This window comes from Centroberyx affinis, unplaced genomic scaffold (genome assembly GCF_046629955.1).
Source record: "Centroberyx affinis isolate AG114_WGS23_722 - 3 ecotype Tasmania unplaced genomic scaffold, CSIRO-AGI_Caff_v1 ptg005411l_1, whole genome shotgun sequence".
NCBI lineage: Eukaryota > Metazoa > Chordata > Actinopteri > Beryciformes > Berycidae > Centroberyx > Centroberyx affinis.
Window position 1 is genome coordinate 20,001 of NW_027282706.1, and position 16,255 is coordinate 36,255.

At 41.3% G+C, this 16,255-nt stretch overlaps 1 protein-coding gene across 1 annotated transcript in view; it reads right to left on the reverse strand.

The window, feature by feature from the left end:
- The window catches only part of fech (ferrochelatase), a 27,087-nt gene extending 11,836 nt beyond the window's left edge, over window positions 1-15,251 (reverse strand). Inside the window, exons 1-5 of the mRNA XM_071546727.1 lie at window positions 15,063-15,251; window positions 10,816-10,906; window positions 8,333-8,452; window positions 5,161-5,309; window positions 317-451 (exon numbers count right to left, since the gene is read on the reverse strand). Coding sequence (XP_071402828.1) covers window positions 317-451; window positions 5,161-5,309; window positions 8,333-8,452; window positions 10,816-10,906; window positions 15,063-15,102 — 535 coding nt within the window. The 5' untranslated portion in view covers window positions 15,103-15,251. The remainder of the gene's footprint in view (window positions 1-316; window positions 452-5,160; window positions 5,310-8,332; window positions 8,453-10,815; window positions 10,907-15,062) is intronic.
- Window positions 15,252-16,255: the final 1,004 nt, after the last annotated feature.

Sequence of the window (16,255 nt, forward strand, 5' to 3'; positions counted from 1 at the left end):
GTGTGTGTGTCTCAGTGTTTATCAGAGGCTAACAGAGGGGACGGCTGGGTGTGGCGATGCTAACGGCTCATACTGCTGCCACACAAACCTCTTTCCTTTTATCTTCGATTAAATTCCTCTCTTTTCATCTTCAATTTTTCAATTTAGAAGAACTTTGATCTGATCCATTTACCTGCTGATAAACAGCTTCACTGAGGGAACTGAGTCTTTTATTATGAAAAACGTGAAAATATATGTTAAGGTGCAAAAATGCAATCCCGAGCCAAACAATAGTGATTAATAATCATAATCCCAATATTGTCAGTGTCCCCCTGACCTGTGGTGGAGCAGCTGTACTGAGGATACTGAGTGAAGGCCACAGCTCGCTCTACTCCGTCCTTCTCCATCTCCTCGATGGCTTCCTCCGTCAGCGGATGGACGTAACGGAAACCGATGTAGAACTTGTGAGGAGCTGATGACAGAGAAACAACATTCATCAGCACGCATTTGCTTTGGCAATATTGTTACAACAACTGTCATGCCAATAAAGCTTATTGAATTGAATTGAATTGAATTGAGAGAGAGAGAGAGAGAGAGAGAGAGAGAGAGAGAGAGAGAGAGAGAAAGACAGAGAGAGAGAGAGGGAGGGAGACAGAGAGAAAGACAGAGAGAGAGAGAGGGAGAGAGAGAGAGAGAGGGAGAGACAGAGAGAAAGACAGAGAGAGAGAGAGAGACAGAGAGAGAGAGTGTGAGAAAGAGATACAGAGGGGGGGAGAGAGACAGAGTGAAAGAGAGAGAGTGTGAGAGAGAGAGGGGGGGGGAGAGAGAGAGGGGGAGACAAAGAGAAAGACAGAGAGAGAGAGAGACAGAGAGAGAGTGTGAGAAAGAGAGAGATACAGAGGGGGGGAGAGAGACAGAGTGAAAGAGAGAGAGTGTGAGAGAGAGAGAGAGAGAGGGGAGAGAGAGAGAGGGGGAGACAGAGAGAAAGACAGAGAGAGAGAGAGAGGGAGAGGGAGAGAGAGATGGGGGACAGAGAGAGAGAGAGAGAGAGACAGAGAGAGAGAGTGAGAGAGAGAGAGAGATACAGAGGGGGGAGAGAGAGAGTGAAAGAGAGAGAGTGTGAGAAAGAGAGGGAGAGGGGGGGAGACAGAGAGAAAGAGAGAGACAGACAGAGAGAGAAAGAGAGAGAGAGTGAGAGAGAGGGGGGAAGAGAGACAGAGAGAAAGAGAGAGAGAGTGTGTGAGAGAGAGGGGGGGAGAGAGACAGAGAGAAAGAGAGTGTGAGAGAGAGAGAGGGGGGGCGACAGAGAGACATACAGAGAGAGAGAGAGAGAGAGTCAGTATATCAATTATATGAGTGTATGAAACACTCATTATAAAAACATCAACATAGACCTAATTAGGGACATCTCTCTAGTAGCGGCTGGTCATCTGTTGCTATAGCAACATTTATCATAAGGAACAACAACCTGTGTGTTCAGATGCTGCTGCCCTCCACTGCTGCTGTACAGACTGTTACTGGAGCGTCTGTCTTTCTGTTAGCTTGAACCAGTCTGTCCGTTCTGCTCTGACCTCTGACCTCTGACCTCTGACCTCTCTCATTAACAAGCTGTTTTCTCTGTCAGCTCTACAGACTGCAGAGTGAACATGTTTGTGATGCTGCTGAACCAACAGTCAGACGCTCACAGTCTCTTAGATCACACATCTCACCCGTTCTTGCAAAAAAAGATAAACCACTTCACCGTCTCTGTGATGAACACCTTGGGAAAAAAACATACTGTCCTTTAGCTTTATGGTCACTTTATTAGGTACACCTGCTCCTCCAAACAGCCAATCACGTGGCAGCAACTCAGTATTTAAAGCATGCAGATGTCGATTAAATCACTCAAAATCGTTTTAGGAGTTCACTGGAGTGTAGAGCTGCAACGATTAATCGTTTAGTTGTCAACTATTAAATTAATCGCCAACTATTTTGATAATCGATTAATCGGTTTGAGTAATTTTTTAAGAAAAAGAAGTCAAAATTCTCTGATTCCAGCTTCTTAAATGTGAATATTTTCTGGTTTCTTTACTCCTCTATGACAGTAAACTGAATATCTTTGGGTTGTGGACAAAACAAGACATTTGAGGACGTCATCTTGGGCTTTGGGAAACACTGATCCACATTTTTCACCATTTACTGACATTTTATAGACCAAACAACTAATCGATGAATCGAGAAAATAATCGGCAGATTAATCTGCAATGAAAATAATCGTTAGTTGCAGCCCTACTGCAGTGGAGTGTCTATTAGTATGCTAGTGTACAGTCAGTGAGTGAATATGCAAATATTGTATGTAGCAATGAGAAATACATATGAAGAGAGCAGACATGTCATTTTGAGTGAATTTACAGTACAGAAAATGTGGGGATGTTACTTTTGATGTGAGCAAATGTGCTGAGGAAGCCATGAATAAACCTCTAACCCTGCACTGCATACTGTTTTTGTTTTTCCTCATGTCTTCTCTTTCTTGTTTTTAAACTGTGCAAAATAAATAAAAGAAAGAAAATGAAGCCGACAACGGACCAAGAATCGCTGATAAATGAATGACAGCCAAATATATTAAGGGGGAAACTGGTTATGAAAGCACTAATCTTGCATTTCCATATTCATTTAAGAGGAAAATCACTTCTTTACATATTCTCCTGGGAAACAACCTGCTAAATAACCAAATTACCGCTGGCAGTTTGGTGTAATGTGGGGTTTCCTTTAAGAGTAAAACAGCTCGGTTTACTGTGTGTTAGGGACGGGACGATGTGTTGAAATTCAATATATCGCGATATAAAAATATGACAATCCGTCTGTTGTGTCAGGAACATGAATGGTGATATCAGCTCCATGTTATTCTGCTGTCAGGAACATGAATGGTGATATCAGCTCCATGTTATTCTGCTGTAGTAATCACTAATGAGACTCTTGACCATCACAGTTTCACAAGCTCTCCATCCAAATTATATTATTGTCACTTTGTAATGACATTTTTAAATTGTTGTTTACATTCTAGCAGCCAATGGCATCGCTGGAAAGATTTGAGTCTCAGAAATAAACAGAATTTCAGACTTTGTTGTCACTGAACTTTTATTGATCACATCGTATCCTGGCTGTATTGAATCCTGAACCTCAGATCGCATATCGAATCGTATCAGGAGATAATCACATAGTCACATCACTACTGTGAGTCTCAAATGGACCCACAGTTATGTGACTATGTGTCACACGCTTGGTGTGATGTGAGTCACTTCAGGAGAAAAGGTTTGACACAATGCAGGTCAGTCTAAGAGATAAGCCTGGTTCAATGTGGATTCTTTTAAAAGGAAAAAGGTTTTGTATAATGTGGGTTAAGAGAAAAACCTTTGGTGTAACACGGGTCGGTTTAAGAAAATAAAGATCGCCATAAGAAAATAAGATTATGATGTGCATTGTGTAATTAAAAAAAATGTTGGTTTGATGTGAGTCCAGTGAGCAAAGCGCTGGTCAGCATGTTGCTGCTGTTATCAGGAGAGGTTCAGGGTGTGAGGAGACACTCCTTGTTGTGTCTTTATCTCACACACACACACACACACACACACACACACACACACACACACACACACACACACACACACACACACACACACACACACACACACACACACACACACACACACACACACACACACACACACAGCTGCTGACACTGTGGCTATTTGACAGAATGTTGCAATTTCAACTGTGATTCATATCATCACAAGTTTTTCTTGTTTTTTGAGAACTTTAAAATAGTTTAAAGAAAAATTATTTTGTGAAAAAAAAATAGATGTGAGTGTTTAGGATTAACTGAGTTTGAGTCTGATGAAAGGTTTTGATTCCTGGACCACAGATTACCTGCAGCTGTAAAACTCCTGGTTCACAAATCCAGTTTGGACCAAACTCTCTCTGAAGAAATTAATTGCAGCCTCTACTATTTGGAAATTGCAGAAGTTCATATTGCGATTTCATCGATCGATTGCGATTTTTTTTCTATTAATTGTTCGACTCTTCTAACAAACCGAGTTCCTCAGCAGGAACACCATATGAGCTCCTTTTGTATTTTGTGCACTGCAAAAAATCTCCATCTTAACAAGCCATTTAGTGTGTTATTGAGTCCTAAAACTAATTTTCCTTAAACATCTTCTCAACCTAAGGGTCGAGACCGCCCAGAGGGTCGCGAGAATAAATATATTATCATGTCTATTTTTTTGGATCTCAAATTTTAGCTTTTTTTTTTCTTGTGAAATACTGAACAGTTTGCAGCCTCTCTGAAACAGCATGAAAAGGGAAAATCTTTCTCTGGTTGAACTCTGAACTCGACATCGCTTCGTTTTAAGGGTCATGAGCCAAAAAGGTTGAGAGCCGCTGCTTTAAAAGACTTCTCTATAACTATCTAACTAACAAGACCATGGTGACATCAGTTGTTTTTTCTATTAATCGATTAATCGTTTAGCCCATAACGTGACAAATAAGCATCACAACTTCCCAGAGCCCAAAGCGATTTTTAAAATTGCTTATTTAGTCTGCAAATCTTGGCATTTGTGAAGCTGCAACCAGCGAATGTTTGATATTTTTACTGATAAATGACTAAAACTGACCAATGTGAAGCCAAAACTGAAACTATCTGGAACAGCAGTCAGGCCACAGGACACTAAAACTCTCCACTGAAACCACTGCTAATGAAATTCTCTGAAACAGCATTTAGGCCATGGGACACCAAAACTCTCTAGTGAAACCAACACCAATGAAATTCTTCAAAAAAAGCAATTTTAAGACCACTGGACACTGAAATTCCCAAGTGAACCTTATACTTATGAAATTGTCTGAAACAGCATTTAGACACTAAAACTCTCCATTGAATCCAATACTAATACAATTTTGTATAACCACATTTAGACACGGGACACCAAAAAACTCTATTGAAACACTGATGAAATCCTTCAAAATACAATCCACTTATAAAGACCATGGGACACTTAAACTCTCCACTGAAACCACTGCTAATGAAATTCTCTGAAATAGCATTGAGACCATGGGACACCAAAACTCCATTGAAACTAATACGGATTAAATTCTTCAAAACAACATTTTTTCACAGACCACGGGACACTAAAACCCCAACCCCCCCCTCACCTGTGTCGGGACACATGTCGTCCAGCAGCTTCACCATGCCCTCTCCCTGCATGGAGGTCCAGTGTTTGATGGGTGAGCCTCCTCCGATCTTGCTGTACTGCTCCTGGATCTTCGGTGTCCGCCGCTTGGCGATGAACGGACCGAGTTTACTGCAGAGGACACAGGGTCAGAGGACAGAGGGTCAGAGGGTCAGAGGGTCAGAGGACAGAGGGTCAGAGGGTCAGAGGACAGAGGGTCAGAGGGTCAGAGGACAGAGGGTCAGAGGACAGAGGGTCAGAGGACAGAGGACAGAGGGTCAGAGGACAGAGGGTCAGAGGACAGAGGGTCAGAGGGTCAGAGGACAGAGGGTCAGAGGACAGAGGGTCAGAGGACAGAGGGTCAGAGGACAGAGGACAGAGGGTCAGAGGACAGAGGACAGAGGGTCAGAGGACAGAGGGTCAGAGGACACAGGGTCAGAGGACACAGGGTCAGAGGACAGAGGGTCAGAGGACAGAGGGTCAGAGGACAGAGGGTCAGAGGACAGAGGACAGAGGACAGAGGGTCAGAGGACAGAGGGTCAGAGGTCAGAGGGTCAGAGGGTCAGAGGACACAGGGTCAGAGGGTCAGAGGGTCAGAGGGTCAGAGGACAGAGGGTCAGAGGGTCAGAGGACAGAGGGTCAGAGGACACAGGGTCAGAGGGTCAGAGGACACAGGGTCAGAGGGTCAGAGGGTCAGAGGGTCAGAGGACAGAGGGTCAGAGGTCAGAGGGTCAGAGGGTCAGAGGACACAGGGTCAGAGGGTCAGAGGGTCAGAGGACAGAGGGTCAGAGGGTCAGAGGACAGAGGGTCAGAGGGTCAGAGGGTCAGAGGACAGAGGGTCAGAGGGTCAGAGGGTCAGAGGACAGAGGGTCAGAGGGTCAGAGGACAGAGGGTCAGAGGGTCAGAGGACAGAGGGTCAGAGGGTCAGAGGGTCAGAGGACAGAGGGTCAGAGGGTCAGAGGACACAGGGTCAGAGGACAGAGGGTCAGAGGGTCAGAGGGTCAGAGGACAGAGGGTCAGAGGGTCAGAGGACAGAGGGTCAGACAGGTAGCACTCACACACTCTTACTCACTTATCAATACTAGAATTTATAACCTCCTCCTCTCCTCCTCCTCCTCTCCTTTCCTCTCCTCCTTTCCTCTCTCTTCTCCTCCTCTCTTCTCCTCTCTCCTCTTCTATCCCCTCTCCTCTCCTTGTCTCGTCTCGTCTCCCCTCCTCTCCTTGTCTACTCTCCTCTCCTCTCCTCTCTCCTCTCCTTGTCTCCTCTCCTCTCCTCCTCTTTGTGTCCTCTCCTCTCCTCTCCTTTCCTCTCCTCTCCTCTCTCCTCTCCTTGTCTACTCTCCTCTCCTCTCCTCTCTCCTCTCCTTGTCTCCTCTCCTCTCCTCCTCTCTTTGTGTCCTCTCCCCTCCTTGTCTCCTCTCCTCCTCTCCTTGTCTCCTCTCCCCTCTCCTCTCTCCTCTCCTATCCCCTCTCCTCTCCTCTCCTTGTCTCCTCTCCTCTCTTCTCCTCTCCTGTCCTTGTCTCCGCCTCTCCTCTCCTCTCCTCTCCTCTCCTCTCCTCTATATATCCCACCTATAGCAGTGGGATATAAACATATAAAACAAGGCAACAGTGAACATGTCGTCTCCCACAAATGATGAAGTCCCGGTCTGATCAGGACCAGATACTGTACTGTATGTCTCCTTGTTTCCAGCTGTACCTGCAGCTCCTCTCGGGTCGATCAGTGTTATTTTAAATGCCAGATGTGGCGGTGAGACGCTTCATTTCCCCAAGTTTTGTCAAAATGGATTTTGTGGCACATGGATAAACAAATAAATATTGTAGCGCCCCCCCCCATCAGATAAGAGGCAGGTGCAAAGTCAAAATTCACCATATCAGCATTCATGAAGCTTTTAGTCCACCAGCAGACAGCAGGATCTTGGTTAAACACAGCAGAGACAGCTTATCACCGAGTCTACCAGTTTAAATTCACCAAGAGAAACAAGCTCTTTCAGTTTTAAATCACATTAAATCACCTGCATTAATCAAGTCATTATTTTGGTTCTTTGGTGACGTCCTACAGAGGAGAGCTCGGACCAGAAAGTGTTACGGAGCAACATCCAGAAACCAAAATAGCCTCGTCCTTAATTCCAGTGCTTTGCTGGAATGAGTGTTATGTTTGAAATAAACGCAAAGCTGAAGATTAGTTTCAGACACAGAGGAGCACAGGTTCAGTCTTTCTCTCTGTAATGAGACCTGCAGTTCAGCTCAAAGGCCCGTTATTATGAAACACAAAGACTCAACAGCTTCCCCATTTCTTCTCTTCAGACAATGTGTGTGTGTGTGTGTGTGTGTGTGTGTGTGTGTGTGTGTGTGTGTGTGTTTCTGTGTCAGCAGGCATGTGTAGCTAACTGTGCTCACATTTGAGTGTGTGTTTCTGTGTGTGTATGGGTGTGTGCTAGGGTTGCAGCTAACGATTATTTTCATAATTAAATATTCTATTGAATACTGATTTGAATATTCAAATGATCTATTATAGAAAATAATCAGTGCAAAGAGGAAAGAGGCTCCATCTTGGGTCGATTTCTGGAACTATATTAAATTGACAAACTTATAATATGCCCTACGTACGGATTCCCTTCCTATTCATTTATTTACTTGTTTAGTTGCTTTCTATTGTTTTTTTGAGATGTATGCCATTTGGAGTTTTCATTTGTAATGTAAACCACAAGGAATGTATAACTGCACTGCCATGTAAAGTACAGGTTGAAACAATAACAATTTGAATTACAAAAAAAAAAAAGTCCAGTCTTTCAGTTCAAAATCTGCACTGCAGATACACAAAATCACAAGCATGTTGTCAGAAAATCAAACCCAGAAGAGAAACAAGAAGCAAACATAGACGTCGTAAAGGAGAGTGTGATTTTCTTGCATTAAAAAGGCTGCTGTTTGTCAGCTGACTCTGAAGTCCTGGATGTCGGAGCGCACCTGAACGCACCACCAAGTTTTCAGAACAGTCAAAACAGTCTCCGCTCTCAGTAACACAACTCTGACAAAAAATAAAGGCCGGCTTTAGACAACTGATCACCAATTTCAGGCTTGTAGGGGTTAAAGGTTAGGCAAGTGTGTGTGTGAGTGTGTGTGTGTGTGTGTGTGTGTGTGTGTGAAGTCCTTACTTCTGTACAGGAAGCTTCATCAGGTCCGTGTCCATGAAGAGGCGGAGCAGGAAGTCGTGGACGTCTTCCAGCTTCTCCGGTCCGCCCATGTTCAGCATCAGGATGCCGGTCTTAGGTTTTCTGCACAGACAGATAATAGATAATCAATAATTAATATCTGATAATGTCTTGGTCTTCCTGCAAAGACATGTTATAGCTTATTGATTATTCATGTCTGTTAAATTCTTGGTATTTCTGTGAGGAAATCTCATAGTTTATTGATTATTAATGTCTACTAATGTGTTGGAGTTTATGTGAATAATTATAGGTTATTGATTATTGATGTCTGTTAATGTGTTGGCTTTTCTGCAAAGATAAATTACACATTATTGATTATTCTACAGCAGGTATTTTCAGGCAGGCAACCTGATTGGTCAAAGCCACGTTTCAACCGTGTCGATGAATCCCATAATGCACAGCAAGCTGGGATTTACTGTTGATATGTCAACTCCTGGTAACCAAGGAAACCATGAAGAAGGAAAAGTCAGACAAACCAAGACAGACTGAGACAGTCTCAGCCTCTTGAGGCACAAGTCTCAAGTCAAGTCCCAAGTCTAAATGTAAAACACCAAGTCAAGTCCAAGTCAAGTCCATGTCATTCATGTCAAGTCTCAAGTCTAAATGTAAAACACCAAGTCAAGTCCAAGTCAAGTCCATGTCATTATTGTCAAGTCTCAAGTCTAATAGTAGAACACCAAGTCAAGTCCATGTCATTATTGTCAAGTCTCAAGTCTAATAGTAGAACACCAAGTCAAGTCCAAGTCAAGTCCATGTCATTAATGACTCTTCAGAGCTGGGTCTGAATCTGCCGTCTCATTCCACATCATTCCTTTGTCTTTTAACTTCAAACAGCTGATAAGAGCCGGAACAACAGACACGAACGAGTTGAAGCCAAGAACACGACAAAGGAAGAATCCTCCATGAGAAGACGGAGACGGAGACGGAGACGGAGACGGACAGCAATACGGAGACAGCTGTAAGGAATCTGCCGTTTCATTTTTAATAAACATCAAAAGGTTTCCCATCAGGCTGTGCGGGCACCCGTCCCTCTCTGTCCTGACATCCTGCTGGGAGCTTCACTTCCTTCAGGAGCGTTTCCACACACTGAACAAGGCAGAGCGAGAGAGGAGTCTCTTCTTAAAGGGGTTAAGAGTCACAGCTGATGATGAGATGAGATGAGATGAGATGAGATGAGATGAGATGAGAGTCTGAAATTAACATTTTCTCCACCAGCCGCTGTGGCAGGTGGATGGAAATTTCTACCTGCTACTTCTGAAACTCTCATCAAAACCCGACCAGTCCAACTTTTCTATAGAAAGACTGACAGGGGAGGATTATATTTTAAAATGGGGAAAATACCAGATCTATATCTCTAAGGATAAACAATGTCGTATTCAATATCTTCTGCTATCCTAAGTGCCCTTGGTGTGGATTTTAATATATAATGTTTGTTTCATTATTTATTTGTCAAATTTTTATTTTATTGTTTCTATTTTTCCTCTTATCATATCTATTATTATTGTTATTATCATTATTTATTTCTATTACATTAGTTATTGTTATTCAGAACTGTTCAGTGCTGAGTGTTTTGTATGTTAAAAATTGAAAAATGGCAATAAACTTTAAATCATAAAAAAAAAAAACCCAACCAGTCGTGTCGTTCCTCCTTTTCTGAAACCCTCCATTTTTCACTGAAGTACCTTTTCTTTTCTTTTTTTTTATCTTCCCTGCATCCACAGCTTCTTGACTCTTCCTTTCTGTTTTTTAAATTATTCCTGTCGCCACATATTGGCTACATACACACTGCCAGGATTTGGCAGCGACAACCACATTTTTGAATGAGAGTGAGTGTAGGCCTGGGCAATATGGACAAAATCAAATATCATGATATTTTTGACCAAATACCTCAATATCGATATCGCGACAATATTGTAGGGATGACTATTGGTGCTTTCACAAAATATTCACACAATGAGATTTTTCATAAATAATCATCAGTAATGTGGATATAATGACTAAGTGGGTAAAGGCAAATAATAGAACAGCTAGAACAGTCTGGTAAGTTCAGAAAATGACATCACTTTACTGTAATGCAGCCTTTAAAACCAGGAAGAGACACTTATGCCATATCACAATATTACAATATCCAAAATCTAAGACGATATCTAGTCTCTTATCACGATATCAATATAATATCGATACATTTCCCAGCCCTAGCTGTAGCCATAGTAACGTTTACTTCAGACCAATATGGCGGCTACCATCACCTGTGTTTTCAGTTTACTGGACACCAGTAACACCAGTAACCAGAGGCATCAATTTATCCAGAAGATCTTAATGAACCACCACAGACAGCGACGTTGTTTTCTGGTTCGTGACCAACCCTAGTGTGTGTGTGTGTGTGTGTGTGTGTGTGTGTGTGTGTGTGTGTGTGTGTGTGGTACCTGTTCTCCTGTGTCTCTGGAGTTGCAGACCGGGCTAAAGCAGCAGCGGTGGACTGTCTCCTCACACTCAGACTGACACTGCTCCTGGCAACTGAGGAGAGACAAACACCAGAAAAACACTTTAACTATCCATCTATTTATCTGTCCATCTGTCCATTAACACACACACACACACACACACACACACACACACACACACACACACACACACACACACACACACCCCAGTACAACGACAGTCTTCTACCAAATTTTCCACATTTTCCTAGCGATCGTAGGATTTGAACCAGCAACTTTCTGAGCACAAGTCTTCCCTCTGTGTTGGACGGACAACTTTGTTGACGGTTGACGTTGCTTCCGAGCCGAAGAGACTCGACCCGACAAGCAACTTGAACTGAAAATGTCAGAAATGGTGAAAAATGTGGATCAGTGTTTCCCAAAGCCCAAGATGACGTCCTCAAATGTCTTGTTTTGTCCACAACCCAAAGATATTCAGTTTACTGTCATAGAGGAGGAAAGAAACCAGAAAATATTCACATTTAAGAAGCTGGAATCAGAGAATTTTGACTTATTTTTCTTTAAAAAATTACTCAAACCGATTAAACTAGTTGGCGATTAGTTTAATAGTTGACAACTAATCGATTAATCGCTGCAGCTCTAAAGATAAACCTTTCTCTAATCCAAAATTGGTGTTGGTTTTTATTCTCTGGCCTGCAGATTAATTACTTCTGAAAGTCCATTATGAATCAGCATCTCAGAAACTTTATCTGTCTGGCTAACTTCGCTAAACAAAACAAAGTTAGGCTCAAAGTCTCACAGGAAGAGAGATCTAATTTTCTGTCTGTTTTACCAATCCACTAAACCAGCCTGGCAGGTTTACACACCTGTCATCAAAATGAACCAAGAATAAAGAACAAAGAACCGGCTCGCTCAACTCCAAACGCTTTGTGTTGCCTTCAGGGACACTTCAGACTTCAGACTCTTGTGCATACAGATAAAAAAAAAGACACGGAGAGATGTCCGCACAAACAAATGAATCACAAAAGTTTATTACAGTACACACAGCAACAAGCTAAGGAACGAGAAAGCTGCTATAAGTGTAGAGCTGCAACGATTAATCGATTAGTTGTCAACTATTAAATTAATCGCCAACTATTTTGATAATTGATTAATCGGTTTGAGTAATTTTTTAAGAAAAACAAGTCAAAATTCTCTGATTCCAGCTTCTTAAATGTGAATATTTTCTGGTTTCTTTCCTCCTCTATGACAGTAAACTGAATATCTTTGGGTTGTGGACAAAACAAGACATTTGAGGACGTCATCTTGGGCTTTGGGAAACACTGATCCACATTTTTCACCATTTTCTGACATTTTATAGACCAAACAACTAATCGATTAATCGAGAAAATAATCGGCAGATTAATCGACAATGAAAATAATCGTTAGTTGCAGCCCTAATAACAGACAATATTAAATCAAATTCAAGGATTTTCAATGACTTTTTCCAGAACTATTTTTCTGTTCATAAGGACATTTCCCTAAACCTTACTGCATTTCATATTACAGGTTCACATGTTCACATGCTTTAAGTCATCTTTCCCAGAATACATTGGTCTTCTGTTCTATGTTTTGACTTGCATTCTGTCAAACACTGCAAACATTTTATTTATTTATTTATTTATTTGCTTATTTATTTATTTATATCAAGCTCTTTTTAAGCACTTCCCCACATTTCAGGCTCATTTTCCACGTATTCCAGTACATTTTGAAAAGTTAAATTCAAAGACACTTTAAGGACCTTGTATGATCCCTGATGCAGACTGGACAGAGAGATCTACCAGACACACAGACAGGATTTCTCCTCACATTCTGGGTGAGGAGACCAACGGACCAAACTCCCAAAAAGTCTGTGTCACCTCTGACCCTCCTGCTCACTCACTGCCAAGTCATCCTGGATTGAAACAGCAACTAAATGCCTAAATGTGGTCCTGAAATCTTTCAAATTCAACTCTATTCAGAGACGTTTTGTTCTAAAACACAAAACACTTTCTTCTGTGGATGAATGTGTAGGAACTGACTCTCAACCGAGAATAAAAACAAGATGAAGAAAACAATCAAAGGCAAAAATGGAGGAAAACAAAAACAAGGGGACCTGAAGTTAAGAAGAAACTGAATTAAGGAACTAAAACAAACCACAGCTTACCAGGGGTCCTTCAGGGGGTTCCAGAGGGTCCCCAGCAAATTTCTGAGTTGTTAAACTTAAAAGCATTATTTCATTTACTAGAAGTTAACACAATTAGAGAATGTAGAAGAATGACTGTTTTGATCGTAGTTTCTCTGTTATCTCTCTACCTACAATACAGATAGTCCTGGAATTCAGGACAAAATCATGTCTAACAATTAAGACAATCTCAGATTTGGGTCCAAGAGACAAAATCTCATCAAATGGGGGTCCGTGGCTCTAATGTGGACTAAATTAGGGGTCCTTGAGGTTGAGAATCAGTGCTCTAGAGCAAGGCACTAACACTGTCAGGGTTAGGAAAATAAGACCCAGGTTGAACATAACTGGATCTATCCTTCAAACTGAAAGGGAGCTGGTCTGTATCTCCGGACAGCAAGAAAGCAGAAATTTCCAATAAAAAAAAGAGTTCTGTTCATTAAAAAATACCTCACAAATGAGAAAACCTTGGAAAATTGCAATCCTTGTTCATTAAAAAATGTTTTTCACTATAATGGGTGAAACGGGGAGTGAGAAATGTTTATATTTATTAGACAATTTAGACTTTTCCTTGACTGCATGAAACATGAAACCTCACCTGGTAAACTCAGCTGAAGAGGATATGGTCATGTCAGTGGGGGGATTAATGTTTTGGGTTTTTATTTTTTTTTTGTGCTATTATTGGTGGTTGTTTGCCCTAACAAGATGGCGTACTGCAAGGGCATAAACATAAATGCTTTTCTGAAAATATAATTTATTTTTGGTTATATTGGTGGCTGTTTGCCATATGGAGACAGGGTATTTTATTTTTTATTTTATTTTCACACACATAAAACTGCATAAAATCCACATGAAAGATGAAATGATATATTTTAAAGGAAAAAAGCATGTTTTTTTGTTATTTATAATGGCTTTTTGGTTAGTTGTTTGACCTATAAAGATGGGTACTGCAAGGGCAAATACATAAATTAATGTTTTCCTGAAAGCATAATTGATTTTGTTCAAATTGGAAGATAAAGTGGGAGCAGGCCTTATGAAGACAGGCGGTGGAACACGGAACCATTAAAAATAAAATAAAAGTACAGAATATTTTTGTTAATACTGGCTGCTGTTTGCCTTGAGATGATCACTTACCGGAGGTCACAGTTAGTAACCATAAAACAGCTTTTAATTTTGCGCCAAAAAAACAATACACACGGTTCATGACATACAGAATAACATTAAATTCTGAAATAAATATATCCGTTATTTTGAAATCAAGTGTAATTTCATAACACGAGCTGCAGTTCCCCTACATGACCACCGGGGGGCCTAAGATTATGCAAGTTCAAAAATGTGAATTGTGTAACTCCCAGAGAATGTTCCCCTCTAACTATTTACCGATAAAATGTTTACCATTTTCAGATATACGTAGTGTTTACTGATCCTCTGTCTGTTACGAACCGCCAGACAAGTATGGGATAAGTCCATTATGTAACAATAACGTTAAACTGTAACCTACAGTAATGTTGGGCTGTGTCAAGACAGCGACAGTTAGCCAGACTAGCAACGGAAATACCGCGATTTACTTTCAGAATAAATTCATTCAAATTCTCACCTTTGAACAAACCAAAGTATTTCAACGAACGGAATAGCAAACCGTGTATCGAAATACCCGTTGGGATGTTAAGATTACATATGGAGTGAAACTGTAGCGGTAAAGCATTACTCAAAGTAAATATTAGGGTTAACGTTACAATACGGGTTTTATTTTTAAAGCCCTAAGCGGAAGACCTACTTTTACATTCTGGCTGACTTGACGCTCGTGCAGTAAATGTTGATGCCAATGTCAGCTGCATGTTGCTGGTTTAGACCACGTTACACCAATCACAACAGCGCCTCATCAATTGAAACTGTGTTTAAACTGCCTCAAAGCGGCATAACAACACTGTTCAGTCCGTGAAACCAGATCCCGGTTTAAATGTGGAAACTTGAAGGTTACACACCGCTAAAATAAAGCTAACTTAGCACAGTCAGACAGCAGACTCACACTGTACGAGCCGCCCGGCGCTGCCCAGCACTGCCATCATGGTAGTTTCCCGGTTCTCGCCGTCAACAAAGTCCCTTTTCCCGTAGAACCGGAGGCTGGTTCGGCTGATCTCGGCTGAGCTCCGCGTCTTCAACCAGGAGTGTCTTTCCTTCTCTGTAAAAGTCGCTGGCCGGTCCGATGTACCAGCCAGATTCCTTCAACCCCCGGCTGACTGACGGCTGACTGCACAGACGACAGTCAAGTTAGCCACAAGCACACGCAGCACTTCCTGTTTCCCTTTTCAAAATAAAACCGCTATTAACGAACAGTATGATGCAACATTTGAGATTAGATTAGATGAAACGTTAACGATCCCCTTGGGGACACTGAGCCATTACAAAACCAAAAACATAGTACCAAAAACAAGTATATATACCAGTAGTTAGGTTGTGAATATAACTAGAGCATAACTGGGTATAAAATATAATGCTACTGATAATTACAATCAAAAGAAAATATTGAAAAATATATATGATTAATATGAAACTATATGAATTTACAGCATGAGAAAATGTTTTTTTTTTTTTTTACAACCTATATGTTGTAACCTATGAGTTCACTATTCACTATGTGCACCATTGGGTCTCTGTACCATTATTTTTACATAGTTGATGTACTGTGTCACTAGCTGTTCACATTGTAGCCTATAGCATACAGAAAGTTGGACATATGTACAGAAATGTGTCCAGATGTGCAAACATAGTTTTTGAGCTGTAATAACAATTAGTACCAAAGTAAAAATGATAAGAATGTATAGGATCTGCTAGCGAATTAAACATTCAGGCAGGCGGCACTATTCACAAACTAAATGTTGCAGGGTTGAGCATACAGTATATTCATACCCATGTAGGCTTATGCAATTAACATATATGCTGTAGCCTATTTAGTTTTGCCAAAATACCATGGAAATACCATGCAAAATATTACAAATTTTTCATATCTGTTTTACAACTTCAGCTTCACTCCGCATTTAATCTGATTCTGCTGAATATTTTGATCCTATAGCAGTTGTTAGGTCGGTTTTCTGTTGTTTTTTGGGGGGAAATTACGCTTTTATTTTGGAGGCACGTTTTCAACACTTCCGGTCTGGTGCTTGATAACTCTGGTGTGCTTTACGCAGCTGTGTCTGACGTCAGTTTAACGCTCTCTATGTG